We start from the raw sequence: 20951 nt of genomic DNA, 5'->3' as shown, positions 1-20951 counted from the left end.
AGTATGTGAACCCCTTGGGATTACGTGGAGTTTTGCATGAATTGGGCATAAAATGTGCTCTGAACGTCATCTAAGTCACAACAATAGAAGAACACAGTCTGCTGAACATAATACTACACAAACATTAGATGTTGCCATTGTTTAATTGCACATAACATGTAAACATTCACAGTGCAGGGAGGAAAAAGTATGTGAACCTTTGGACTTAATAACTGGTTGACCCTCCTTTGGCAGCAATAACGTCAACCAAACGTTTCCTGTAGTTGCAGATCAGACCTGCATAACGATCTGGAGTAATTTTGGACCACTTCTCTTCACAAAACTGTTTCAGTGTAGCAATATTCTTGGGATGTCTGGTGTGAATCGCTCTCTTAAGGTCATGCCACAGCATTTCAATGGGGTTGAGGTCAGGACTCTGACTGGGCCACTCCAGAAGGCGTATTCTGTGCTGTTGCAGCCATTGTTTTGTTGAATTACTTGTATGCTTTGGGTCATTGTCCTGTTGCATCACCCATATATATATATATATATATATATATATATATATATATATATATATATATATATATATATATATATATAAAAAGAATTTTCATAATAATTCTTCCAAAGCTGTGCAAATAGGAAAAAAAATGTTTTCTCGACTATATCCTGTGCTGTTCGTATGTAAAATCATTGACTTTATACTAAAAATACTTCACTTTAAAGATGCTAGAAATGGATTAACACTGGTGTAACCCCCAACTTCTGCTTTCCAATTTCTGATTTCAGCAGGCATTGCTGGCACCCAAAAAATGTATACAAAAAATCACCAGTGCCAAAAAATAATTGTGAAATAATTCCCAAATAAATGCTGCTGCTCCTTAGTGACAACACTAATAAAATAACAAAAAACATAAACAGTGCAAATAACTAAAAAAATATTATAAATAATACAAAAAAAATCATACAAAGAAAAATATGTGATTGTTAATTAGCCCCACTCCAAAAAATAGAATATGGTGAGTAGAATGAATTTGAAAGTCCTTATTCCAAGACCCTTGATCAGTGTTCACACCCGTTTGTGCTAAAATCACATATCACACTCACCAGATATTGGTGAAAAAAATGCCTTATGTATGGGCTCAGGAATTCTAGATCCCCTCAACTCAGCCTCCAATCACCAGGTCAAGATGGAAATCCCCCAATGCAGGTAAAGATATATGCCTCAGAACTCCAAACTGTAGTTTAAATCAGCCTTCAACCTCCAGGACTACCAGAGATCACTTGCCATAGGAAGATGATTGGTGCAGAGAAAAAATGTATATAGTGTAATTCTGCAAGACTCAAACAGGATGAATGCAAATACCAAACCACTCTCCTCTTAAAAGAATGTAATCAGCATTTATTATTTATCTGGAGCCAAAAACACCACATCACCAAGGTAAAGATCTCACAGTCAGCGATAGATTACAGCATGTTAGAATCCACCCTCTAGCAAGATGGCCCCTGAGAGCGCCGCACACCGGTGTGCGCTCTACACACCCGAAGTGATGTGGTACGTTGGACGGCGAAGCCGTAAATGCATCAAAGCGTTTCGCCCCTCCATGGCATTTTCACAGACAACAATATTCTGGTCCTCACCCTTAATATAGTAAGTTTGAGATCCTCCCCCTTATACCCGATTGGAAAGATACCATTAACAAAACAATTCAGCTGTCAGCTATTTCTTATGCGGGATCCTTTTACAACATATCACATACGTTGATTGAAATTTAAGGATGATATCTATTAATTTACCAGTACTGCAAAAAATATCATTATTATTAAGCCTCACTCGATAACAACAATGCTCATTACAAATATCCACAATTTAAAACTGCAGTTTTAATGAAAAACAAGGAATAAAATTATATATCTTTCTAAATATGTATTATCCCCACAAAAAATAAATAAAAAAAACTATAATAAAAATAAAGAAAAAGAAGAAAGGAAAAAAAGAGAATGAATGATGAAAAATGAATAAATAATGAAAAATTTAAATAAAATTAAAATAAGAAAAAATATAAATGAAAATGGAAAAAAAATATTACAATCAAAATAAATATATAAAACAAATACTCAAAACACCATAAATATTTGCAAAACCAGATAGGACCAATTGGAAAGGAAACAATTTATATCACTGTCCACATTCAACTGTCTAGGTGCCAACGTACCTAACTGATCCATTTTGTTTCATTCGGTGACACAGACTTAACCAAATTGCCACCACGCCAGGGGGCTCTAATGTTGTCTATGCCACAGAACACCAATGAAGATGGATCTCTATTATGAAATAACCTATAATGGTGAGATAGGCTATGATATTTAAAATCCAAAATAATCTTACTTGAAAAATCTAATTTCATGTTGTGAGTGCTGCCTGTCTGCTGGCCATCTCTTTCTTCAACTTCCTGGATTCCCTGCGTGCTTTGCAGATTTTGTCTCTGCTATTTACTTTAAATTGCCAAGGACTACATATCACATGATACTTTGCTGTCTGCATGCTGTGATTCCTGTTCTGACTTAATCTCCTCAAACTCCTTCTCCTCAGCACCCCTGTAGTTTGAAAGGCAGGCTCTGTGAATTCTGTGACACAGCAGTACCTACTCACAGGACATAATGAAAGCAGAGCTCCACCCAAAAGGGGAAGTCCCAGTTTAAGGCCTCCTCCCCCCCCTCAACAAATGAAAGGTTTTTTTTGGGGGGTGTAGGAGAGGGGGGGGTCAGGTACCCAACCGCCCAGACGATTGGAAGTCATTCCACCATCACCTCCACCACCCCCCACAGGTCCCAGAAGACTGAGGGACCATTCACAATATGTGGCTTGTGCATGAGCAGTGGGCACTTGGCTGTGAAGCCGCAAGCTGTCACAGCTGGGGGCCCCGGGGACAGAATACTAAGAGAAGGAATGGCTTGGTTGAGAACATTAGTACATTGCTGGATCCTGGGACACACGAGTGCCTGTTTATTAAAAGTCGCAAACTACAGTTTTTGTAGCTGCTGACTTTTAATAAACACAAAATTACTAGAGCTCTTCTTGAATATGTGTCACAGAATTCAAGGAAGTTAATGTGTGGGGAACTACTAAAAGTAAGTTTACAAACTTCAACAGCATTCATAGTAGTAGTAGTAGTAGGCTATATCTCTTAACAGGGGTGTGGGCCTTTGACATTACCTATTAACCATATATAAGGTAACATCTTAACCTGGTATGTATTTTAAGAACCCTGGATCCTTTCTGCCAACAAAAATCTAGTGTATGTGTGTATATATTGTATTCAGTGGTACATTAAACTGGGAAAGTGCAATATGACAGGGTCTCTTTACCTTCCTCCCAAGTAGTCTATGTATGTATTCTGAACTTTGTTTGAACTGTATAACTAATTACCTTGAAGTCCTGTATTCACAAAGTAAAATCTTTGTAGCGTTATGTGCATATTTAATCGGAATTGATTGCACCACTTTCAGCAGACATGAGCTGCTTTTTGAAAGCTGGAGATCTTTTAATATTCCTAGCAATACCCAATTCTTTTTAACTGGCCTCAGATGTTTAGATGATTTCAGGTAGCATAGGTTTTACTATTAAGTGGCTTTTCAACTCTAGGCTGGAACAAAAAGTTATAAATATGACTAGATTTCTGATAAGTGCTGTTAAGGGGAAGCACACTTATTTTACAAATGGACATGTTTGCTGGTCACTTGAGAGAGAACAATTTGTCTTTGTTAGTGTTGTTCAGACCTTGTAAACATTGCAGTTCATCATCTTAGTTTCCATAGTACATTTATATTACCTGTGCTCATTACAGGTAAATAAGCATTTAAAGTACATTATTATTTTTTTTTCAGTTCGTTCTTATGCCTTCACATTGTTTCTGGTCTTATTATTTTAAAAACTCCAGGATCCCCGATAAAATCATTTTTAGAAACTTCATCACATGTTAGTATGCATTTTGGTTATTACAATATAATTAAAAGTCAGTGAAGCATTTTTTGTTTTAAGATAAATCCATAGTTCTCACATTCATAGCAGAGCATTGCTGGATATCAGGCAAATGTTCCTTACTTTTTCTTGCCTTCCCTGAGATTCATACTACATTGCTCACCTTCAAGAGCCCCAGCAAATTATGGCACTTCCAGTTATGAGCGATCATTTGACACTTTTCCCCTGCCTCCCACAATTTATTGTTGGGTACCTAAATGGCCTATTATCAGATCCAAGTATTGAGACAAAGCTATGGGACTGCGTGCTACTGTATGTAAGCTCTAAGCTAACCCAAAATGTTTATTTTTGGAAGTTTTGTCAGGAACAAGACAGCAGGGGAATGTATGGATGGTATGTACAGGCCTTGGAGGGTGCATGTTGTTCTGTGAACTTGTTAATTGTAAAACAACAACTTGATAATCTTACACAGCACATGGACCCTCTCCGTGCCACATTTTCAAAATATATACAAAATTATTGGGAACAAAGTCTTGTTGTAATGTAGAGAGCATATCAATAACTTCATTTGACTTTCAGTCCTCTATATCTGTATCCATAAACTCTCCATACCTATAAGCCAGAGCATTTCGCAAAGATTTTTGCTTCCTCTAAAATATAAAGTACAAAACAGTATAAGCTTCACATAGTATAAACTTAAATTACCATTAACCTTACATGTAGTGTAAATATAAATATGCTGTCTAATGTGGACACGAGAATATGGGACGTAGATGGTTAAAATATAGGTCCTGGGTGCGGATACAGAAGCACCCAAAAGGGGAAACCGGCTTGCCCCAGGGCGAGCCCCTGCTGGTTTAGCAAGCAAACCTCTTGTATATAGTATCAAGACCCTTTGGCAGACCCTTCATAAATTTATACCAAAATGCAGTCTGCTACATTTCTTTGGTAAAAATAACCCAAATCAGTGTTTATTATTTAGTCTGTGTGAAAATTAGTCTGCAAACTATGGTATATATATTTGAAAATTCATCAATATTAATGTACTGATAGCCTACCTAGATTCTTGAGGCCATAAAATGCCAGGATAGTACTAATACCCCACAAATTACCCCTTTTGGAAAGTAGAGACTGTATTTAGTTTGGATTTTTGTCACAATTTTTTGGAAAATGAAGAATTAAAATATTTTTACTTTTTTTTTTTTTTTTTTTTTTACATAATGACATCAGTGCAGTACAGCGTCATTATATGACTGGTGTGGTGGTGATCAGGGACATATACTGTGGATATAAAAAGTCTACACACCCCTATTAAAATGTCAGATGTCTGTGATGTAAAAAAATTAGACAACGATAAATAATTTCAGAACTTTTTCCACCTATTAATATAACCTATAAACTGTACGGCTCAGTTGAACAGCAAACTGAAATCTTTTAGGTGGAGGGAAGTAGAAATAAAAGACTAAAATAATATGGTTGCTTCAACAAAGTATTAGTATAAGGGTGTGCACACTTATGCACCTTTTGATTTGATTCCAGCACTCAGTCTTTTTGGGTATGAGTCTGTCAGCATGGCACATCTTGACTTGGCAATATTTGCCCACTCTTCCTTGCAATAACACTCCAAATCTGACAGATTGTGAGGGCATCTCCTGTGCACAGCTCTTTGCAGATCACCCCACAGATTTTCAGTGGGATTCAGGTCTGGGCTCTGGCTGGGGCCATTCCTAAACTTTAATAATTTTCTGGTGAAGCCATTCCTTTGCTGATTTGGATGTATGCTTTGGGTCGTTGTCATGCTGAAAGATTCATTTCTAGCAGAAGCCTGAAGGTTTTGTACCAATATTGATTGGTATTTGGAACTGTTCATAATTCCCTCTACCTTCACTAAGGCCCCAGTTCCAGCTGAAGAAAAACAGCCCCAAAGCATGATGCTGCCACCACCATGCTTCACTGTGGGTATGGCGTTCTTTCGGTGATGTGCAGTGTTGTTTTTGCACCAAACATATCTTTTGGAATTATGGACAAAAAGTTCAACCTTGGTTTCATCAAATCAGAACATATTTTCCCACATGCTTTTGGGAGACTTCAGATGTGTTTTTGCAAAATTTAGTCAGGCTTGTCAGGATGTGTTTCTTCATAAGAAAAGACTTTCATCTTGCCACTCTACCCCATAGCCCAGACATATGAAGAATACGGGAGATTGTTGTCACACTAACCACACAGCCAGTACTTGCCAGATATTCCTGCAGCTCCTTTTATGTTTCTGTAGGCATCTTGGCAGCCCCCATGGACCAGTTATCATCTCATCTTTTTAGCAATTTTGGAGGGACGTACAGTTCTTGGTAATGTCACTGTTGCACCATATTTTCTCCACTTGATGATGACTGTCTTCCCTGTGTTCCATGGTATATCTAATACCTTGGAAATTCTTTTGTACCCTTCTTCTGACTGATACCTTTTAACAATGAGATCCCTCTGATGCTTTGGAAGCTCTCTTAGAACCATGGCTTTTGCTGTAGGATGCGACTAAGAAAATGTCAGGAAAGACCTACTAGAACAGCTGAGCTTTATTTTGGGTTAATCAGAGGCACTTTAAATAATGGCAAGTGAGTACTAACTCCTATTTAACATGATTTTGAATGTGATTGCTTAATTCTGAACACTACATCCCCAGTTATAAGAGGGTGTGCACGCTTATGCAACCACATTTTTAGTTTTTTTATGTTTACCCCCCTCCCCCACGCCCCACTAAAAGATTTCAGTTTGTTTTTTAATTGAGTTGTACAGTTTATAGATCACATTAAAGGTGGAAAAAGTTCTGAAATGATTTATCTTTGTCTCATTTTTTTACATCACAGAAACCTGACATTTTAATAGGGGTGTGTAGACTTTTTATATCCACTGTATGTTTTCTTATATTGAAATCATGTGATCATTATGATTGGTCATAGTGAACACATGATACCCAGGCACACAGTGGCCAGGTACTGAGCACCATGATCCGCTGCTTAGCCTGTAGTTGCCGCCTACCCACAGTAAATGTACTGTAAAAAGGTGGCAATTGGTTACTTAGTATTTACAACTAGTAAGCACATTGCGTCTGTATAATTTTTGCAGTAAAAGATGGACAAAGAGGAGTGTTAATAATACAAGTTATTTTAGAAGTGGTCACAGTAATGTTTTAATGCAGAGCTTGTCAACTTCATTAAACAGCATAACGGCTTATAAATCTGAAAAAAAAAAAAATTACAAAATGCCCCTGGCCTTGATGTAGAATGGCTTGTTCATAGTTACTCTTCATATGTACTTGTATTTCTATATCATCTAATTCTCTGCAACGTACAGGGCTGATTTGAAATCCATATACAAACCAACAAATATTTGTTCTAATTTGGTTTAAAATAAGATCTCTTGATTGTTAAACTTTAAAATGGTTGTAAACCTCAGACATAAAACATAGAACAAAAGCATGTCCCTCTATAGTGTGTACTTATCTTAATCCAGAGCACTAGGTATCATTTCTCTGTTGCCTCATTCCTTTGTTATCTGCATGAGTTACTAGTCACAAGTTTTCCTGACACCAAGATGTAAAATGGTGACAGTAGGGACCTCCAGCAGACAATCTGTGATTGACAGCCTCAGCTCTGTTTCTATGTGGTGTGTGAAGGGTCTGTGTCCTTTCCCTCCAGTCAGTTCTCAGCTCTTCTCACTGAGCTCTGCAGAATGTAACTTCAGCTCCCCACCCTCTGCTTTCTGGAAGCTCAGATAAGCTTTATAAATTCTGCACTTTGGATGGCTGTAGAGAAGAAATGACTTCAGATAAACAGGTTATGTAGGTTTGTGTATCAGTCACTTCACTGGGTATATGTAAGGGTTAGCCACCACTTTTAAATGTAGCCTGGCTACAGAGTTTGTTGTATTGTTGTTGGGTGTGTGCGCATTATCGTCTGCAAGAGTTTGAACTACCACAGTCATCCAAATACAAGTGAGTGTTTTATCACAGTGATAGAATTGTGTCTTTGCATTCATTCACTGTTTCAACCTGTAGTTGAAGGTTAACAAATATGTATATCTTCACGTTACCAGTTGTGTTGAATTGCAAAATATACTGATTGATTATACAAGTTGTGGATGTATAGTACAGTGCCACCCTGGCAGTATATTTCTTTGTATCTATAAATCTTCTGAACAGCAGTAGTTACAGTTTAATGGCTTTTTTTTCCCCCCATGCAGCTCATTTGATGAGTACAGTTCCGAGCTGAAGTCGGGAAGGCTGGAATGGAGCCCAGTGCACAAATCGGAGAAATTCTGGAGAGAGAATGCTGCAAGATTAAATGAGAAGAACTACGAGCTCTTAAAGTAAGCATTAACATGAAAGATACTGTATTATAAAAACTTAAAATAAAGATTAGATTCAAGATATTTTATCAAGGATGTCTGTGTGTCAAACAAGCAAGTTGGTTTCCACATCATCCTTTAAGAAAAAGGTGCTGATTTCAAGTGGAACTTCAGGGACCTACTAACAGATTAATTCCTCCACCCAACTGACTGGGGGAGTTCCGGGGCGGAGCCTGACGATGGCGGCGGCGGAGAGCTCGAGCTAGGAGCTCTAGCACGAGTCCTCTCTGACCGACCCCCCCTATTTTCGGTCTTAATTCCCCCCAGCGGTATGGAGCCCTAGATGGCAGAGATATACCTCGGCCTGGTGGGCTTTCTTTGATGGGCAGCGGTGCGCGGTTGGAGCCGGAGAGCAGTGGAGAGAGACTGGGACGCTGAGCCTGGTTGCCGGGAGACGAGGAGGCGCGGCCAGGGCACGTGACCAGCCGCGGTGCATCCCTGGGAAGCAGGGACGCCGGCCGGCCGAAGGCGGACAGGGGGAAGGAGAGTCGTGTGAAATTGGAAGCCGGCTGCCTCCCCGATGTGACAGGGAGACGCTCACTGCTGCCTATACCCCCCTACCTAGCTGGCTGTCCGCACCTGGGCCTGGTGGAGCCAGGAATACCAGGAAACTCATCCTGCCTCCTTGGGACAAACCCTAAGAAGGAAAAGAAGAAGAGAGGAAAAAGGAAAGGAAAATAAGAGGGAAAGAAAAACAACACAACATCGGAAACCCTGAGAAATCCCCCCCCCCCCCCCAGGACTAAGCAGCAGTGATGGCCCTCCGTACAAGCATGGAGCTACCGTCTTGAGAAGGGAAGGGTGAGTGAGAACTACTGGGGACTTACTGTGTTGCTGTGTTGTGGACCCCAGAGTGACATAGGAGACCAGGTGGTGAAAGGGGAGGGGAGGATTTCCAGGGGTTAGAAGAGAAGGAGAGGAGGCCCAGGTGTCCTAGGAAAATAAAACATAAAAAATTGCAAGTTTATCTGGTCCAGAAATTATAAAGGAGAGGTACAATTCCATCTTGAGGATATAGAAAGAAAAAAAAAATAAAAAAATTTAATAACAGAAATTTCACAGAGGACATGAAGAATAAGGGTCCCAAGGCAGCAGGGCCCAAAGGGTCTCAAACAGGAACAATAAAGAAATTTACATCATATGGAAATATTACGCCAGAAAGGGCCCAGGGCACAAGCACAAAAGGGGAAATGGACATTAGTTCAGGTAATAGTCCGAGATTATCATTGGGCATGAATAGCAGCTGCAGCCAACAAATAGAGGATGGTTCGGGAAAAAGAGAACCAGATGGGGAACTACAAGCACCAAACAAGGAGATGATAGAAATGTTTCAGAACCTGGAAAAAATTATAAAACATGAAATGACAGCTATTCGTAATGACCTAGGGCACCTGCTATCAAGAATAGAAGAAACAGAGGAGAAAGTTAAAATTCAGGCCCAAAACTTTGATAACTTAAGGAAAAAAATAAACCAATTGGAAAACACTCAGAAAAAATTGACCTATAGGATGGAAGCCCAAGAAAATAAAGAAAGAAGGTGTAACCTTAGGGTACGAGGAATTCCAGAGACTGCAAAAGGCGAAACACTATATGAACTAGTGAAAAAAATTTTGAACTCCATAAGAGATAGACCTGAAACAGACGGGATCAACTTAGACGGAGTGTTTAGAATAGGAAAGCTCAAACAGGCTACTGAGAAGGAAAGACCGAGAGACATAATTGTACAGTTCCAAAAATTTGGGGTCAAAGAAGAGATTTGGAAGAAGACCAAGGGAAGATCATTAATTAAGTATGGAGATTTGACTATCCAAATTTATGCAGACTTAACAGCAGAGACCCTATGGAGAAGGAGATCCCTGAGACCCCTGTTGGAGCAAATGAGGAAACAGAATGTGCAGTATAGATGGGGTATCTCAGCATCTCTGATTAGCTGGAAAAACGGGGTCACAGCCTACTTGAGATTTCCGGAGGAACTAAGGGACTTTTGCGAGAGACTGGATTTGCAAAGAATGGAGATGGCGGGGTGGGAAGAAGAAGAAGAAGATAAAGGAGATACAGATGTTACTAGGAAAGAGGACTGGCAGCGGGTCGGAGGGAGGGGGAGGGAGATTTTGGGGTTGGGGAGGGAAGGGAGGGAGAATTAAGTAGAAATTATGTTTTTTCTTCTGTTTTTTTTGTTTTTTTTTCTCTCTCCTGCTTCCATCTCTCGCCCCTGGTCTCTCCCCTCCGGATGTTGAGGTCCTTCAGAACACTCTGGTGAAGGGAGGGAAGTTAAGATTCTTCTTGAGCCTGGACGTTAGAGAGAAGAGATCTGGGGGGGTCGGAGGAGAGGAGAGCTGTCCATGGGCGGAGCTTACGCCCTAAGTTTTAAATCAAAGGTGGAAATAGATCCACAAATGATTTTCAGGCAGTTTATAAGCCTAAAAACGGGTAAGGGAAAAAGAAGAGAGGGGGGGAGGGAGGAGGGGTGGGAATGGGAGATGGGGGTTGGGGGGGAGGATGAGGGGGGAGGGGAGGTGGGGTTAAAATGTTGCACGATAGAAGGGCCTAATAGAAAGAGGTTTATTAGAAGAGAGATAGACAGATTTAAGAAGGATGGAAGAAATACAGGTTATAACATATAATGTGAACGGGTTGAACTGTCCTGGGAAAAGATTTAAGTTTAAAGAGTTACACCACAGGGCAACGTCAGTGGTATTTTTACAGGAAAGACATTTTGAGATAGAGTCAAATGTGAAATTAAAATCTAAATATTATCCAACATGGTATTACGCTGACTCCCCAATTAAAAGAGCAAAAGGGGTGGCAATAGGGTTGGCAAAGAACATGAGATTCGAGCTGGAGGATAGAAGAACTGATCCGGAGGGGAGATTCCTATTTTTGAAAGGTAAATTACAGGGAATCGAGTGTACATTAGCCAATATATATTGCCCCAACAAAAAGCCGGAGATCTATTTGAAGGGTCTGTTGAAAAAACTGATGGACTTTAAAAAAGGGCGTTTGATAGTAGCAGGAGACTTAAATCTCTGCATGGATCCCCAAAAGGATGCAACCTCCCCTGTGCGGAGAGAGGGGGGTGGGTCTCTGAGAGCTTTGAAGAAAGCGATCCACGAGTACCAACTGGTGGACACTTGGAGAATAATGCATATGAAAGACAGAGACTACACCTTCTTCTCTAAGGCACATGAGATATATTCGAGGTTGGATTATATTTTGATAGATCATCAACTCATAGAGCTATTGGTTAAAATAGAAATAGAGATGAGTACATTCTCGGATCATGCCCCTGTCACAATGAAAATGGGATGTGGAAGACGGTGGACGGGAGGTTTAGGATGGAGGTTAAATGAGGCCCTTCTTTTGGATGAGGACATAGCTCAGAAGATTGGGGAAGAGATCAAGCTATATTTTAAGGAGAATGAGACAGAGGAAGTATCGACAGCCACAGTATGGGAAAGTCACAAGGCATATATAAGAGGTATCCTGATTGCGATGGGAGCAAGGAAGAAAAGAGAAAGAAGAGAGAGGGTTAGTGGGCTCCTAAAAGAAATCCTGGATCTAGAGCAGATGCAAAAGAAGAAAATAACAAGAGAAATAAGACAGAAGTTAATGGATAAAAAAGATGAATTAGAGAGATTGATGGACGAAGAGAGGAGAAGAGTATATAACAAAGTACTAAATGAAAGATATAGATGGGGCGACAGACCAGGAAAATATTTAATGAGAGCTCTGAATAAAAAGAAAAATAGAAATTATATAGAAAGGATAAAAAATTCTAAAGGAGAGTTGGTTTATTCAACCAAAGGGATTATTAAAGTATTCACGGAATACTATAGAAAACTGTATATTAGCCCCCATGGCTCTTTAAAGGAAAATGTAAAGGATATTAATGAAAAAAGGATGATATATTTAAAAAATGCAGCATTACCAAAGTTAAGTGAAATACAATTGAATGCCTTGGATGCGGAAATTTCCCAGGATGAAATAAAAGTAGCATTAAAAAGTACAGGGGGTGGAAAAAGTCCAGGTCCGGATGGGTGTACAGTTAAGTACTATAAAAAATATAGTGAAATATTGTTACCTAAGCTGAAGAAGTATATGAATGAACTGGGAGGAGGGATGGAGGGTAGAAGAGAATCTCTTCAGGCCCATGTTGTACTCATTCAAAAGGAGGGAAAAGACCCTTCCCAGTGTTCTAGTTATAGACCAATTTCACTATTGAACACCGATACTAAGTTGTACGCAAAGGTCCTAGCAAATAGGCTGAAAGATCTAATGCCTGAATGGATTCACGGAGATCAGGTGGGCTTTGTCCCAGGGAGAGAGGGTAGAGACAACGGGTTGAGAACTCTGATGCTCATTCAGAAAAGTAGAAAAGGGAAGGCCCCGGCGGTACTACTGTCGATTGATGCCGAGAAGGCGTTCGATAGAGTGGACTGGGCCTTCATGATGGACAACTTAGAAGTGTTGGGGATTGGAAAGAGAATGCGTGAGTGGATAGGTAAACTATATAGAGAGCCCACCGCAATTATCACGGTAAATGGGGAGAGGTCGGAATCCATTGGAATGTCCAATGGAACAAGACAGGGCTGCCCACTGTCCCCCTTGCTGTTTGTTCTGTCATTGGAACCCCTGCTGTCTACGATAAGGAATAGTGGAGCGGTAAAGGGAATCCAGATAGAAAATATAGAACAAAAAGTTGCGGCCTTCGCGGACGACCTATTGTTTTATGTAGACAACCCTCGAATAACATTACCTAATATAATGAAGATCTTGAAGGAATATGGCGATTTATCAAATTTAAAAATTAACCCAACAAAAACAGAGATCTTGAACATTAACGTACCAAAGAGTGAAAAGGAAAAGCTACAAAAAGAGTTCCCCTTTACATGGAGAGAAAAAGATTTAAAATACCTAGGAATAAAACTTGCTATCTCATATAAACAACTGTATAGATTAAACTATATTTCTTTAATAAATGAGACCAAGGAAGAATTAAAAATATTAGAAGGAGGAAACCCATCATGGATAGGACGTATAAACTTAGTTAAAATGGTAATCATACCTAAAATACTGTATAGATTCCAAATGGTCCCAATTAAACTCCCAGAGGCCTTTTTTAAGATAATGAAAAAAATGTTAATAAGATATATTTGGAGGAATAAAAAACCAAGAATAGCATATGAAATATTGAGTAGAACTAAAGAGAAAGGGGGAATGGGACTACCTGATGTCAAGAGATACTATAAAGCAGTAATTTTAGCAAGAATTTATGATTGGACATTCAACCACAAGGGGAAGAGTTGGGTACAAATTGAAAACGAATTGAGTGGGATTAGTTTGAGTAAGATGATATGGGTCCCAGCACATCTTAGAAGAATTAAAGAAAGCACAAGTATTTACACTTTAAATGTTTTAAGGGTATGGGATAATTTACACAAAAGTAGGAAATGGGAATTCAATTCTATATTAATGCCTCTTGTAAATTCTGATTATTTCCACCCAGGAAAGGATGAGATATCAGGTAGATGGTTTAAAAGGGAAGATATCCAACTGAGAGATGTACTGGATGAGGGGGAATTGAGACCATTTAAAGAATTAAAAGAGAAGAAGGGAGAAAGTTTTATTGGAATAGACGAGTGGAAATATCATCAGTTAAAATGTTTTATTGGAAAACTACCAAAACCCCTGAGATTAAAAAAGGATTGGAATAGGTTTGAAAGGTTGTTAGAAACACGTAGAGATGGGAAACACGGTATTGCCAAAGTTTATAGAATACTCACAGAATTAGACACAGACACAAAGTTAATTTTTATAACGAAATGGGAAAGAGATATGGAGGTGGTGTTAGATGAGGACCAACAGAACAAGATATATAGATTGATACACGAGAATGTTAGTATGAGAGACGTGGAGATTAATTATAAATGTTTGACACGATGGCATATTACACCGAGTATTGAGCACAAGATGAGGAGGGAGAACTCTAAAATGTGTTGGAGAGGTTGTGGGGAGGAGGGCACGGTGTTTCACATATGGTGGCAATGTCCGAACATTCAGGCTTTCTGGAAGACAATAGTTAACTCAATAGAAATAATAACTGGAAATGATATAGGGTTAGACCCAACGATGTGTCTTCTACACAATGCTGGGATCTCAGTAAATAAATATAAAGAATCAGGCATATGGTACTATTTAAACGCTGCAAAGGGGTTGATACCCAAGTTCTGGCAAAAAACAGAGGTGCCGAAGGAGGAGGATTGGATCAACAGAGTAAATCAGATAAGTAGAATGGAAAGATCTTACTATATGCAGGAAGATAGGATGGGAATATATTATACAAGATGGGAAAAATGGGAAAAATCAGGAATGAAAGAGAAGTATAGAAAACTATAAATTAAGAAACTATTGGGCCTCGAGAGAGTATAGAACGTGCTAAGGGGAGGGAGGGGGAAGGGGGGTGGGAAAGGGCTGGGAGGGGAGGGAAAGAAAAGATTTATTAGAAGGGGTAAGGTAGAAATGTATGGAATATTTATATGTATTGTTATCTCTTCTTATGGAATTTTTTGTAATAATATGAAAAACTAATAAATATTTAAATTAAAAAAAAAAATTCCTCCACCCAACTAAGGACACTGGGCAAGGGCTGGATAAAGGCAAGCAAAGGGCCATCGTTTGGTGACCGCTAGTTTAACCACTTCCAGTTTGGACACTTTTACCCCCTTCCTGTCCATGGCAATTTTCAGCTTTCAGTACTATCACACTTTGAATGACAATTGCGCCGTCATGCAACACTGTACCCATATGAATGTTTTAGCATTTTTTTGAGACAGATAAAGCTTTATTTTGGTGGTATTTATTCACCACTGGCATTTTTATTTTTTTTGCTATGTAAATGAAAATGTTAAAAAAAAAAAAGTGTTTTTCTTCTAAGATTTTGCAAATAAATAGTATTTCATCATAACACGTTATTGTCATTCATGGAAAAAATACTAGCTCTCTGAAAATACGAATTAAAGAACATATTGAAAACCATAATATGGCTGTTTGGATTATAGGATATCCACATTTTTTTTCAACTTTTTTTTTTTTTTTTTATGCGCAGAAAGATACAAAACAGAGCCACTTAAATACACTCAATACAGCAATCTGAGAGTATGCAGGAGTAACATATCTACTAGGAAGATGCATCTCCTGGGATATCAATATTCGCTCCACTCTTGTCTACATACATCCCTTATCATGTTATAGGGAATCTTGAGAATTGAGAAGAACTCTATATACACCATCAATACAACATTCTGAACTCAATTCGAAAGGTGTAGTTCTTGAGAGGCAGCAGGCCCTGAAAAAAAATATTTTTTTTTTGGACAACCCTTAGACTCGTATGTAAATTTATGAAGTGGAATGGGCGAGTTGACCAGGGGCTTTAAAAAAGCCAAAGTAGAGGCTAAAGAAAACTTTCACTTAAGCATAACTATACTCCAGTTCTAGAGATGTGGCGTCCCTCTGCTCCCCGGCCGCTGACATCTAAAAGTGTCCGGCTTTCGAGTCTCGATTGCCGGCCACTGTCACTGGCTGAGCATGGATGATGTCACTCCCATGCATGCATGGCAGTTCTGTTAGATTCGGCATTGCCGAATTTGTAGATTGAGCTGCACATGCAGGATTAAACTTTATGCAGTCGTTGAGTTAAATATATCCTGTGAAGAAGTTTAAATTGAAAAATTTAACTAAATGGTCTCTAGTCGAGACTAGCTGTAACATGGGATACTTTCAAATATCCTCCCAGTCTTCACTCTCAAACTCTGATACCTCCTCCTGGTACATTGCAAGTAAACCATCTAAACCTTCATGTATAGAGGGCAATAGGACCTTATGTATTGTAGACAGTATTTTTTTTAAGAAATCTGTAGGCGGCTTTCCAGCCCGGAAGATGTAAGCGATAGTGGGGACATACCGAATAGGATACTGAATGCATGGTGTAACTGTAAATATTGAAATAAGTGGGGTTAAGGAATGGCATATTGTTGTTTTAGGGTGCCACTTTTGCAAATTTAGTTGAGATACTTAATCCCTTTAATGCCCAAACAGTATTATCCAAAATACTTAATGCCCAAACAGTAGTATCCGAAATAGAGAAAAATTTAGGAATAGTGTGATTCAGCCATAGTGGGGTATATAGGGACATACGGCAAGGCACCTCAGAGTGCCATAAGTTCCAAACTCTAATAGTCTCCTTCATAGAAGGCATCAGAAGGAGTGGAGCATGGACAGCTCTGTAGAGGATATTCTTTAACCACTTGCCCTCCAGAGGATTTACCCCCCTTCCTGACCAGGCCTTTTTTCTTTGCTGTTCGGCGCTGAGCTATTCCAGCTGGTAATTGTGCGGTCATGCCATGCTGTACCCTAACAAAACAGTGGCCTCTCAGCAAATAGTTTGGTGTGTCTACTTTCCATTTTGTGCCCACCATTAGAATGTTATGCCACACATCCCTCTTCTAACCACGTGAAGACCTAGCCTTTTCTGACACTTTTCGTTCACATGAAAAAAATCAGTATTTTTTGCTAGGAAATTACTTTGAACCCCCAAAGATATTTTTTTTTTTACACATCCTCGTGAATTAACTGGTGGGTGCTGCAATTTTTTATGTTACGTACTCGAGCAGCGATTTTTCAAATGCAAATTCTTGAAAAAAATTCACTTTTTTTTACATTTAATGCACAAAAACGCAATGTATTAGCCATTTATTTGGTAAGATATAAAAGATGGCATGCCAAGTAAATAGATACCAAACATTACATGCTTTAAAACTGCACACACCTCGTGCAATGGGGACAAATTGCATATATTTTTAATATCCATAGGCGACGCTTTAAAAGCCTTTACAGGCTACTGTTTTAGATATACACAGGAGGTCTAGTGCTAGAATTACTGCCCTCGATCTGACGTTCACATGCATGGTGTAACTAAGTTATTTTGGTTTTTTTTACACTGTCCCTTTTAAATTTTTTTTTTTTTTTTTGGCACTTACTGCTATCACAGGGAATGTAAATATCCAGAGTGACTGCAGTAGGCATTGACAGGTATTCATTTTTTATTTTTTTTAAAATCTGGGGTCTGTTAGACTCTAGATATCTCCTATCTGATCTTTCCAAGGTTGCTGTGATCAGATGCTTTCCCAATTTACAATTTGTACTGTTTATATCCTGCAAAACTGAAGTGATGAAATGCTTGCAGCTTCCGATTTCTTAGACCATAGGGATGTTTGGCGCCATTCCAATCAGCTCTATGGTCAACTGGCAGAACCGCTGGCTGCATTCTCAGGTTCCCCCGATGGCACGGGACTGCCCAAGAATGCCTTGGAAGGCAACGTGGGGGGGGGGGGGGCATCTTCTCCCGCTGCTTGTAAAAGCAATCCTGCAGCTAATTAGCCACTAGGATAGCTTAAAAAAGAGAAAAAATTTCTGCCAGAAAAAGTGGTGTGGTATGTCCACCATTAGAATATACCGCCCTGCATCCATCCACTTCTAATGGTGGGCCCACATAAAATTTTCTTTCTTTTTTTTTGTTATTCCTCTAGTCACATCGATAGATGTGGATGAAGAAATGCCTACCACAAAATTTTTTCTTTTAAATATATACCGAAGTATAGGGGCCATCCACCTACTGGCCACCCCAGGCCCCCATGCTTGGGCATATATGCTCTTTTTTAACGGCAGATGAAATATCTCATCCAACAGCACTGCACACACTTGCGTATGTTTTGAGAGTAGGACCCCCCCCCCCCCCCCCCCCGTTGCTGTCAGAATAAACAGATCGGTGCTTGGGCTTATATGCTCTTTTTTTTTTTTTTTTTTTTTCTTTTTTTTTTTAATTGCGGATAAAAAATCTCATCCAACAGCACTGCACACACTTGTGTATATTCTGAGAGCAAGACTTTGTTGCTGTCAAAATAAACAGATCGGTGCTGCAGCTGAATGGCGTTCCTGCAAAGAAAACCGCAATGGTTAACAATAAAACAGTAACAGTATAACAGTAATTTGACAACAAAAAACTACAACTATGTTTGGTTTTTAAAATGTAAAAAAAATTTTTGTACTTTTTTTATTTTTTATTTTGTTTTTTTTTACTTTTTTTTTTACTTAATAATATTTTAGGGTTTCTCAAAATGCGATAGTCAGTTTCCTGCTTACCTAACAGCTTTCGAGACACTGTGTAAATATGTGCCCTGAACTGTGCCATGCTTTACCCTATACTAATACTCCACTAATGTGTGGTAGCAATGGAAGCAGTCCTTGAGGCAGAAACTAGGTTGGCCAAGACAGGAGGGACAAAAAAAGTGTGTCATGCCTAATTCCATGTCTGCTACAGACACATCTTTTTTGAGGTGTCCTTTGGGTTGGGGTACCAGGAATGACATCAGGAAAATGCCTCATGCAGCTGGCTAACTGCATCTGGGTTGGGGATTTGGGCCATAATACCTTGTGGATACAAAAGGGCCGTGATGATCTCTTCCTGGAATTTTAGAAAGGATCCACTTCGTCCACTTGCTTTGTAAAGCACAAAAGCGTTATATACTGTAGAGCCAATTGAAATAAATAGACACTTTTTTTGTACCAGTGTCTGGCTTTTCGGGAAACTAAGTACGGCTTCATCATCTGGTTTTTTATTAGACTTTTTGCACCTCTGGTGAGACGTCAGGAAAGCACATCATTTTTAATTCATTATATATGATATCTTTTAATGCCCTGGCTTTTCTCCTCTAGTTATGGTCCCGATGGGGGAGGAGGCAGTGAAGCGCCAGCACCTTCTTGCCTGCCTGGATATGCTGCAGCTACTCCCACTCCCTCTTTGTAATAGTGGGAAGGAGCCAATGCAACGAGCCAAGTGCTGGTGAGCCCAACACCCCAGGCCCCTGCAGAGGGCAGATAGAGGAGGGCTAGGGACAGAGAGTCAAGCCACAAGGAGAACTGGAAGCCGGAAGATTGGTCGGTAATGTTTGCAGGATAGATTCTGATTGGCGCAGGTATACTCGGCTCAGCTGTCAGTATCTGCTCACATGCTCAGCCACCTGAGCATTACCCTTCAAATAATCACTTTTGCTTCTGGTGCTTATTTATGGGAACTTCAGGGACAGCTTGAACTAAAAGTGCATGAACAAAACCCTCATTTTGATATCTTTAGTATGACACACAGGCCCTGATTCACTATTGGGCGTGGGCGCATATTTATGGGCTTAAGCCCAATTTTCATGGGCGTCCGTCCATTTTTGACCCTGCAACCTAATTCACTATTGAGCAGAGCTCATAAGCAGACGCCCAATCTAATTCACAAAAAGACACACGCCCGGAATCAGACTCACAAAAGCAGACTTGCTAAGAAGCACGTCTAACACCATGAAAAATCACTGTAGAGACATGTTCACTTAGAAATTTGCTTTGCCAAATATCAGGACTTCACTTTAAACAATATCTGCTATTTCCAAAAAAATTAAGAATGTGTTAAAAAACGTTTTTCTCAAGGAAATCGACACAGTAAAAATCTAGATGCCCGTGCAGTGTCTTTGGCAGATAGAACTGAGCATGTGCAGAACACATTTTAGTCCTCTGCCATGGGCGTTTGCTTTTTAGCCACTGACTAATAGTGAATCTGATTGTGGATTCCTCTGACAGCCGACACTCGGTCGCGACTACTGTGTTTAATAAACAGCATTAAGCATATCTTCATGTAATCTAATTAGATTTCCTTCGTTTTAGTGATTATATTTTTGTTTCTTATCCTTTATAATTATTTCTGTTATGATTTTACTTATTTTGAAGGTCTAGATAAAATTTATTTTGAAAGCTGAATGTAAAAATAAAGGTCCGCAATAAAAAAAAATAAAATAAGAATAACAGCGTGGGTCCCCCCTCTCATCCATACCAAGCCCTTCGGGTCTGGTATGGATATCAAGGGGGAACTCCATGCTGAAATTTAAAAAAAAAACAGCGTGGGTCCCCCTCAATACCAGACCTTTATCCGAGCATGCAGCCCGGCAGGTCAGGAAAGGGGGGGGGGGACGAGCGAGCGCCCCCCCCCCTCCTGAACCATACCAGGCCACATGCCCTCAACATGGGGGGGGTGCTTTGGGGCATGTTGATGAGGACAAGGGCCTCTTCCCCACAACCCTGGCCGGTGGTTGTGGGGGTCTGCGGGCGGGGGGCTTATCAGAATCTGGAAGCCCCCTTTAACAAGGGGGCCCCCAGATCCCGCCCCCCCCCCCTACGTGAATGATTCTGCGGTACACGGTCCGCAGACTCATTCACAAAAAAACTAAGTGTGGTGTAAAAAAAACACAGTACAGGGTCTTTGACAAGTCCTTTATTAAAACAATGTCCCCCGAAGTAGATCCAACGTCAATCACGGCGGCGGCGGCGGCGGCAGGGACCCGAAAAAAGAAAAAAAAAAAAAGGTTCCGCTCCAGTCTGAGGCTTCCAGCCTAGTGAAGAAGAGGCTAGCTGACAGTTCTTATATAGGTATGGGGCGGGGCCAGCCGGGCACATCATCCCCGCCCCTTACCTATTTGAGAAATGTCACCCTGTC

General features: G+C 39.9%; 1 protein-coding gene across 6 annotated transcripts in view; it reads left to right on the top strand.

The window, feature by feature from the left end:
* The window catches only part of ATP6V1H (ATPase H+ transporting V1 subunit H), a 159008-nt gene that overhangs the window by 99817 nt on the left and 38240 nt on the right, over positions 1 to 20951 (top strand). For all 6 annotated transcript variants that reach the window (XM_089678430.1, XM_089678431.1, XM_089678432.1 and 3 more), the window contains one exon: positions 8201 to 8326. In XM_089678430.1, the coding sequence (XP_089534556.1) occupies positions 8201 to 8326 (126 nt within the window). The remainder of the gene's footprint in view (positions 1 to 8200; positions 8327 to 20951) is intronic.

The sequence above is a fragment of the Staurois parvus genome, unplaced genomic scaffold (assembly GCF_062004578.1).
Source record: "Staurois parvus isolate SC_StPar_1 unplaced genomic scaffold, SC_StPar_1.0 ptg000205l, whole genome shotgun sequence".
NCBI lineage: Eukaryota > Metazoa > Chordata > Amphibia > Anura > Ranidae > Staurois > Staurois parvus.
The sequence above is the reverse complement of the archived record's forward strand: the minus strand, read 5'-3'. Positions and strand labels throughout refer to the sequence as shown.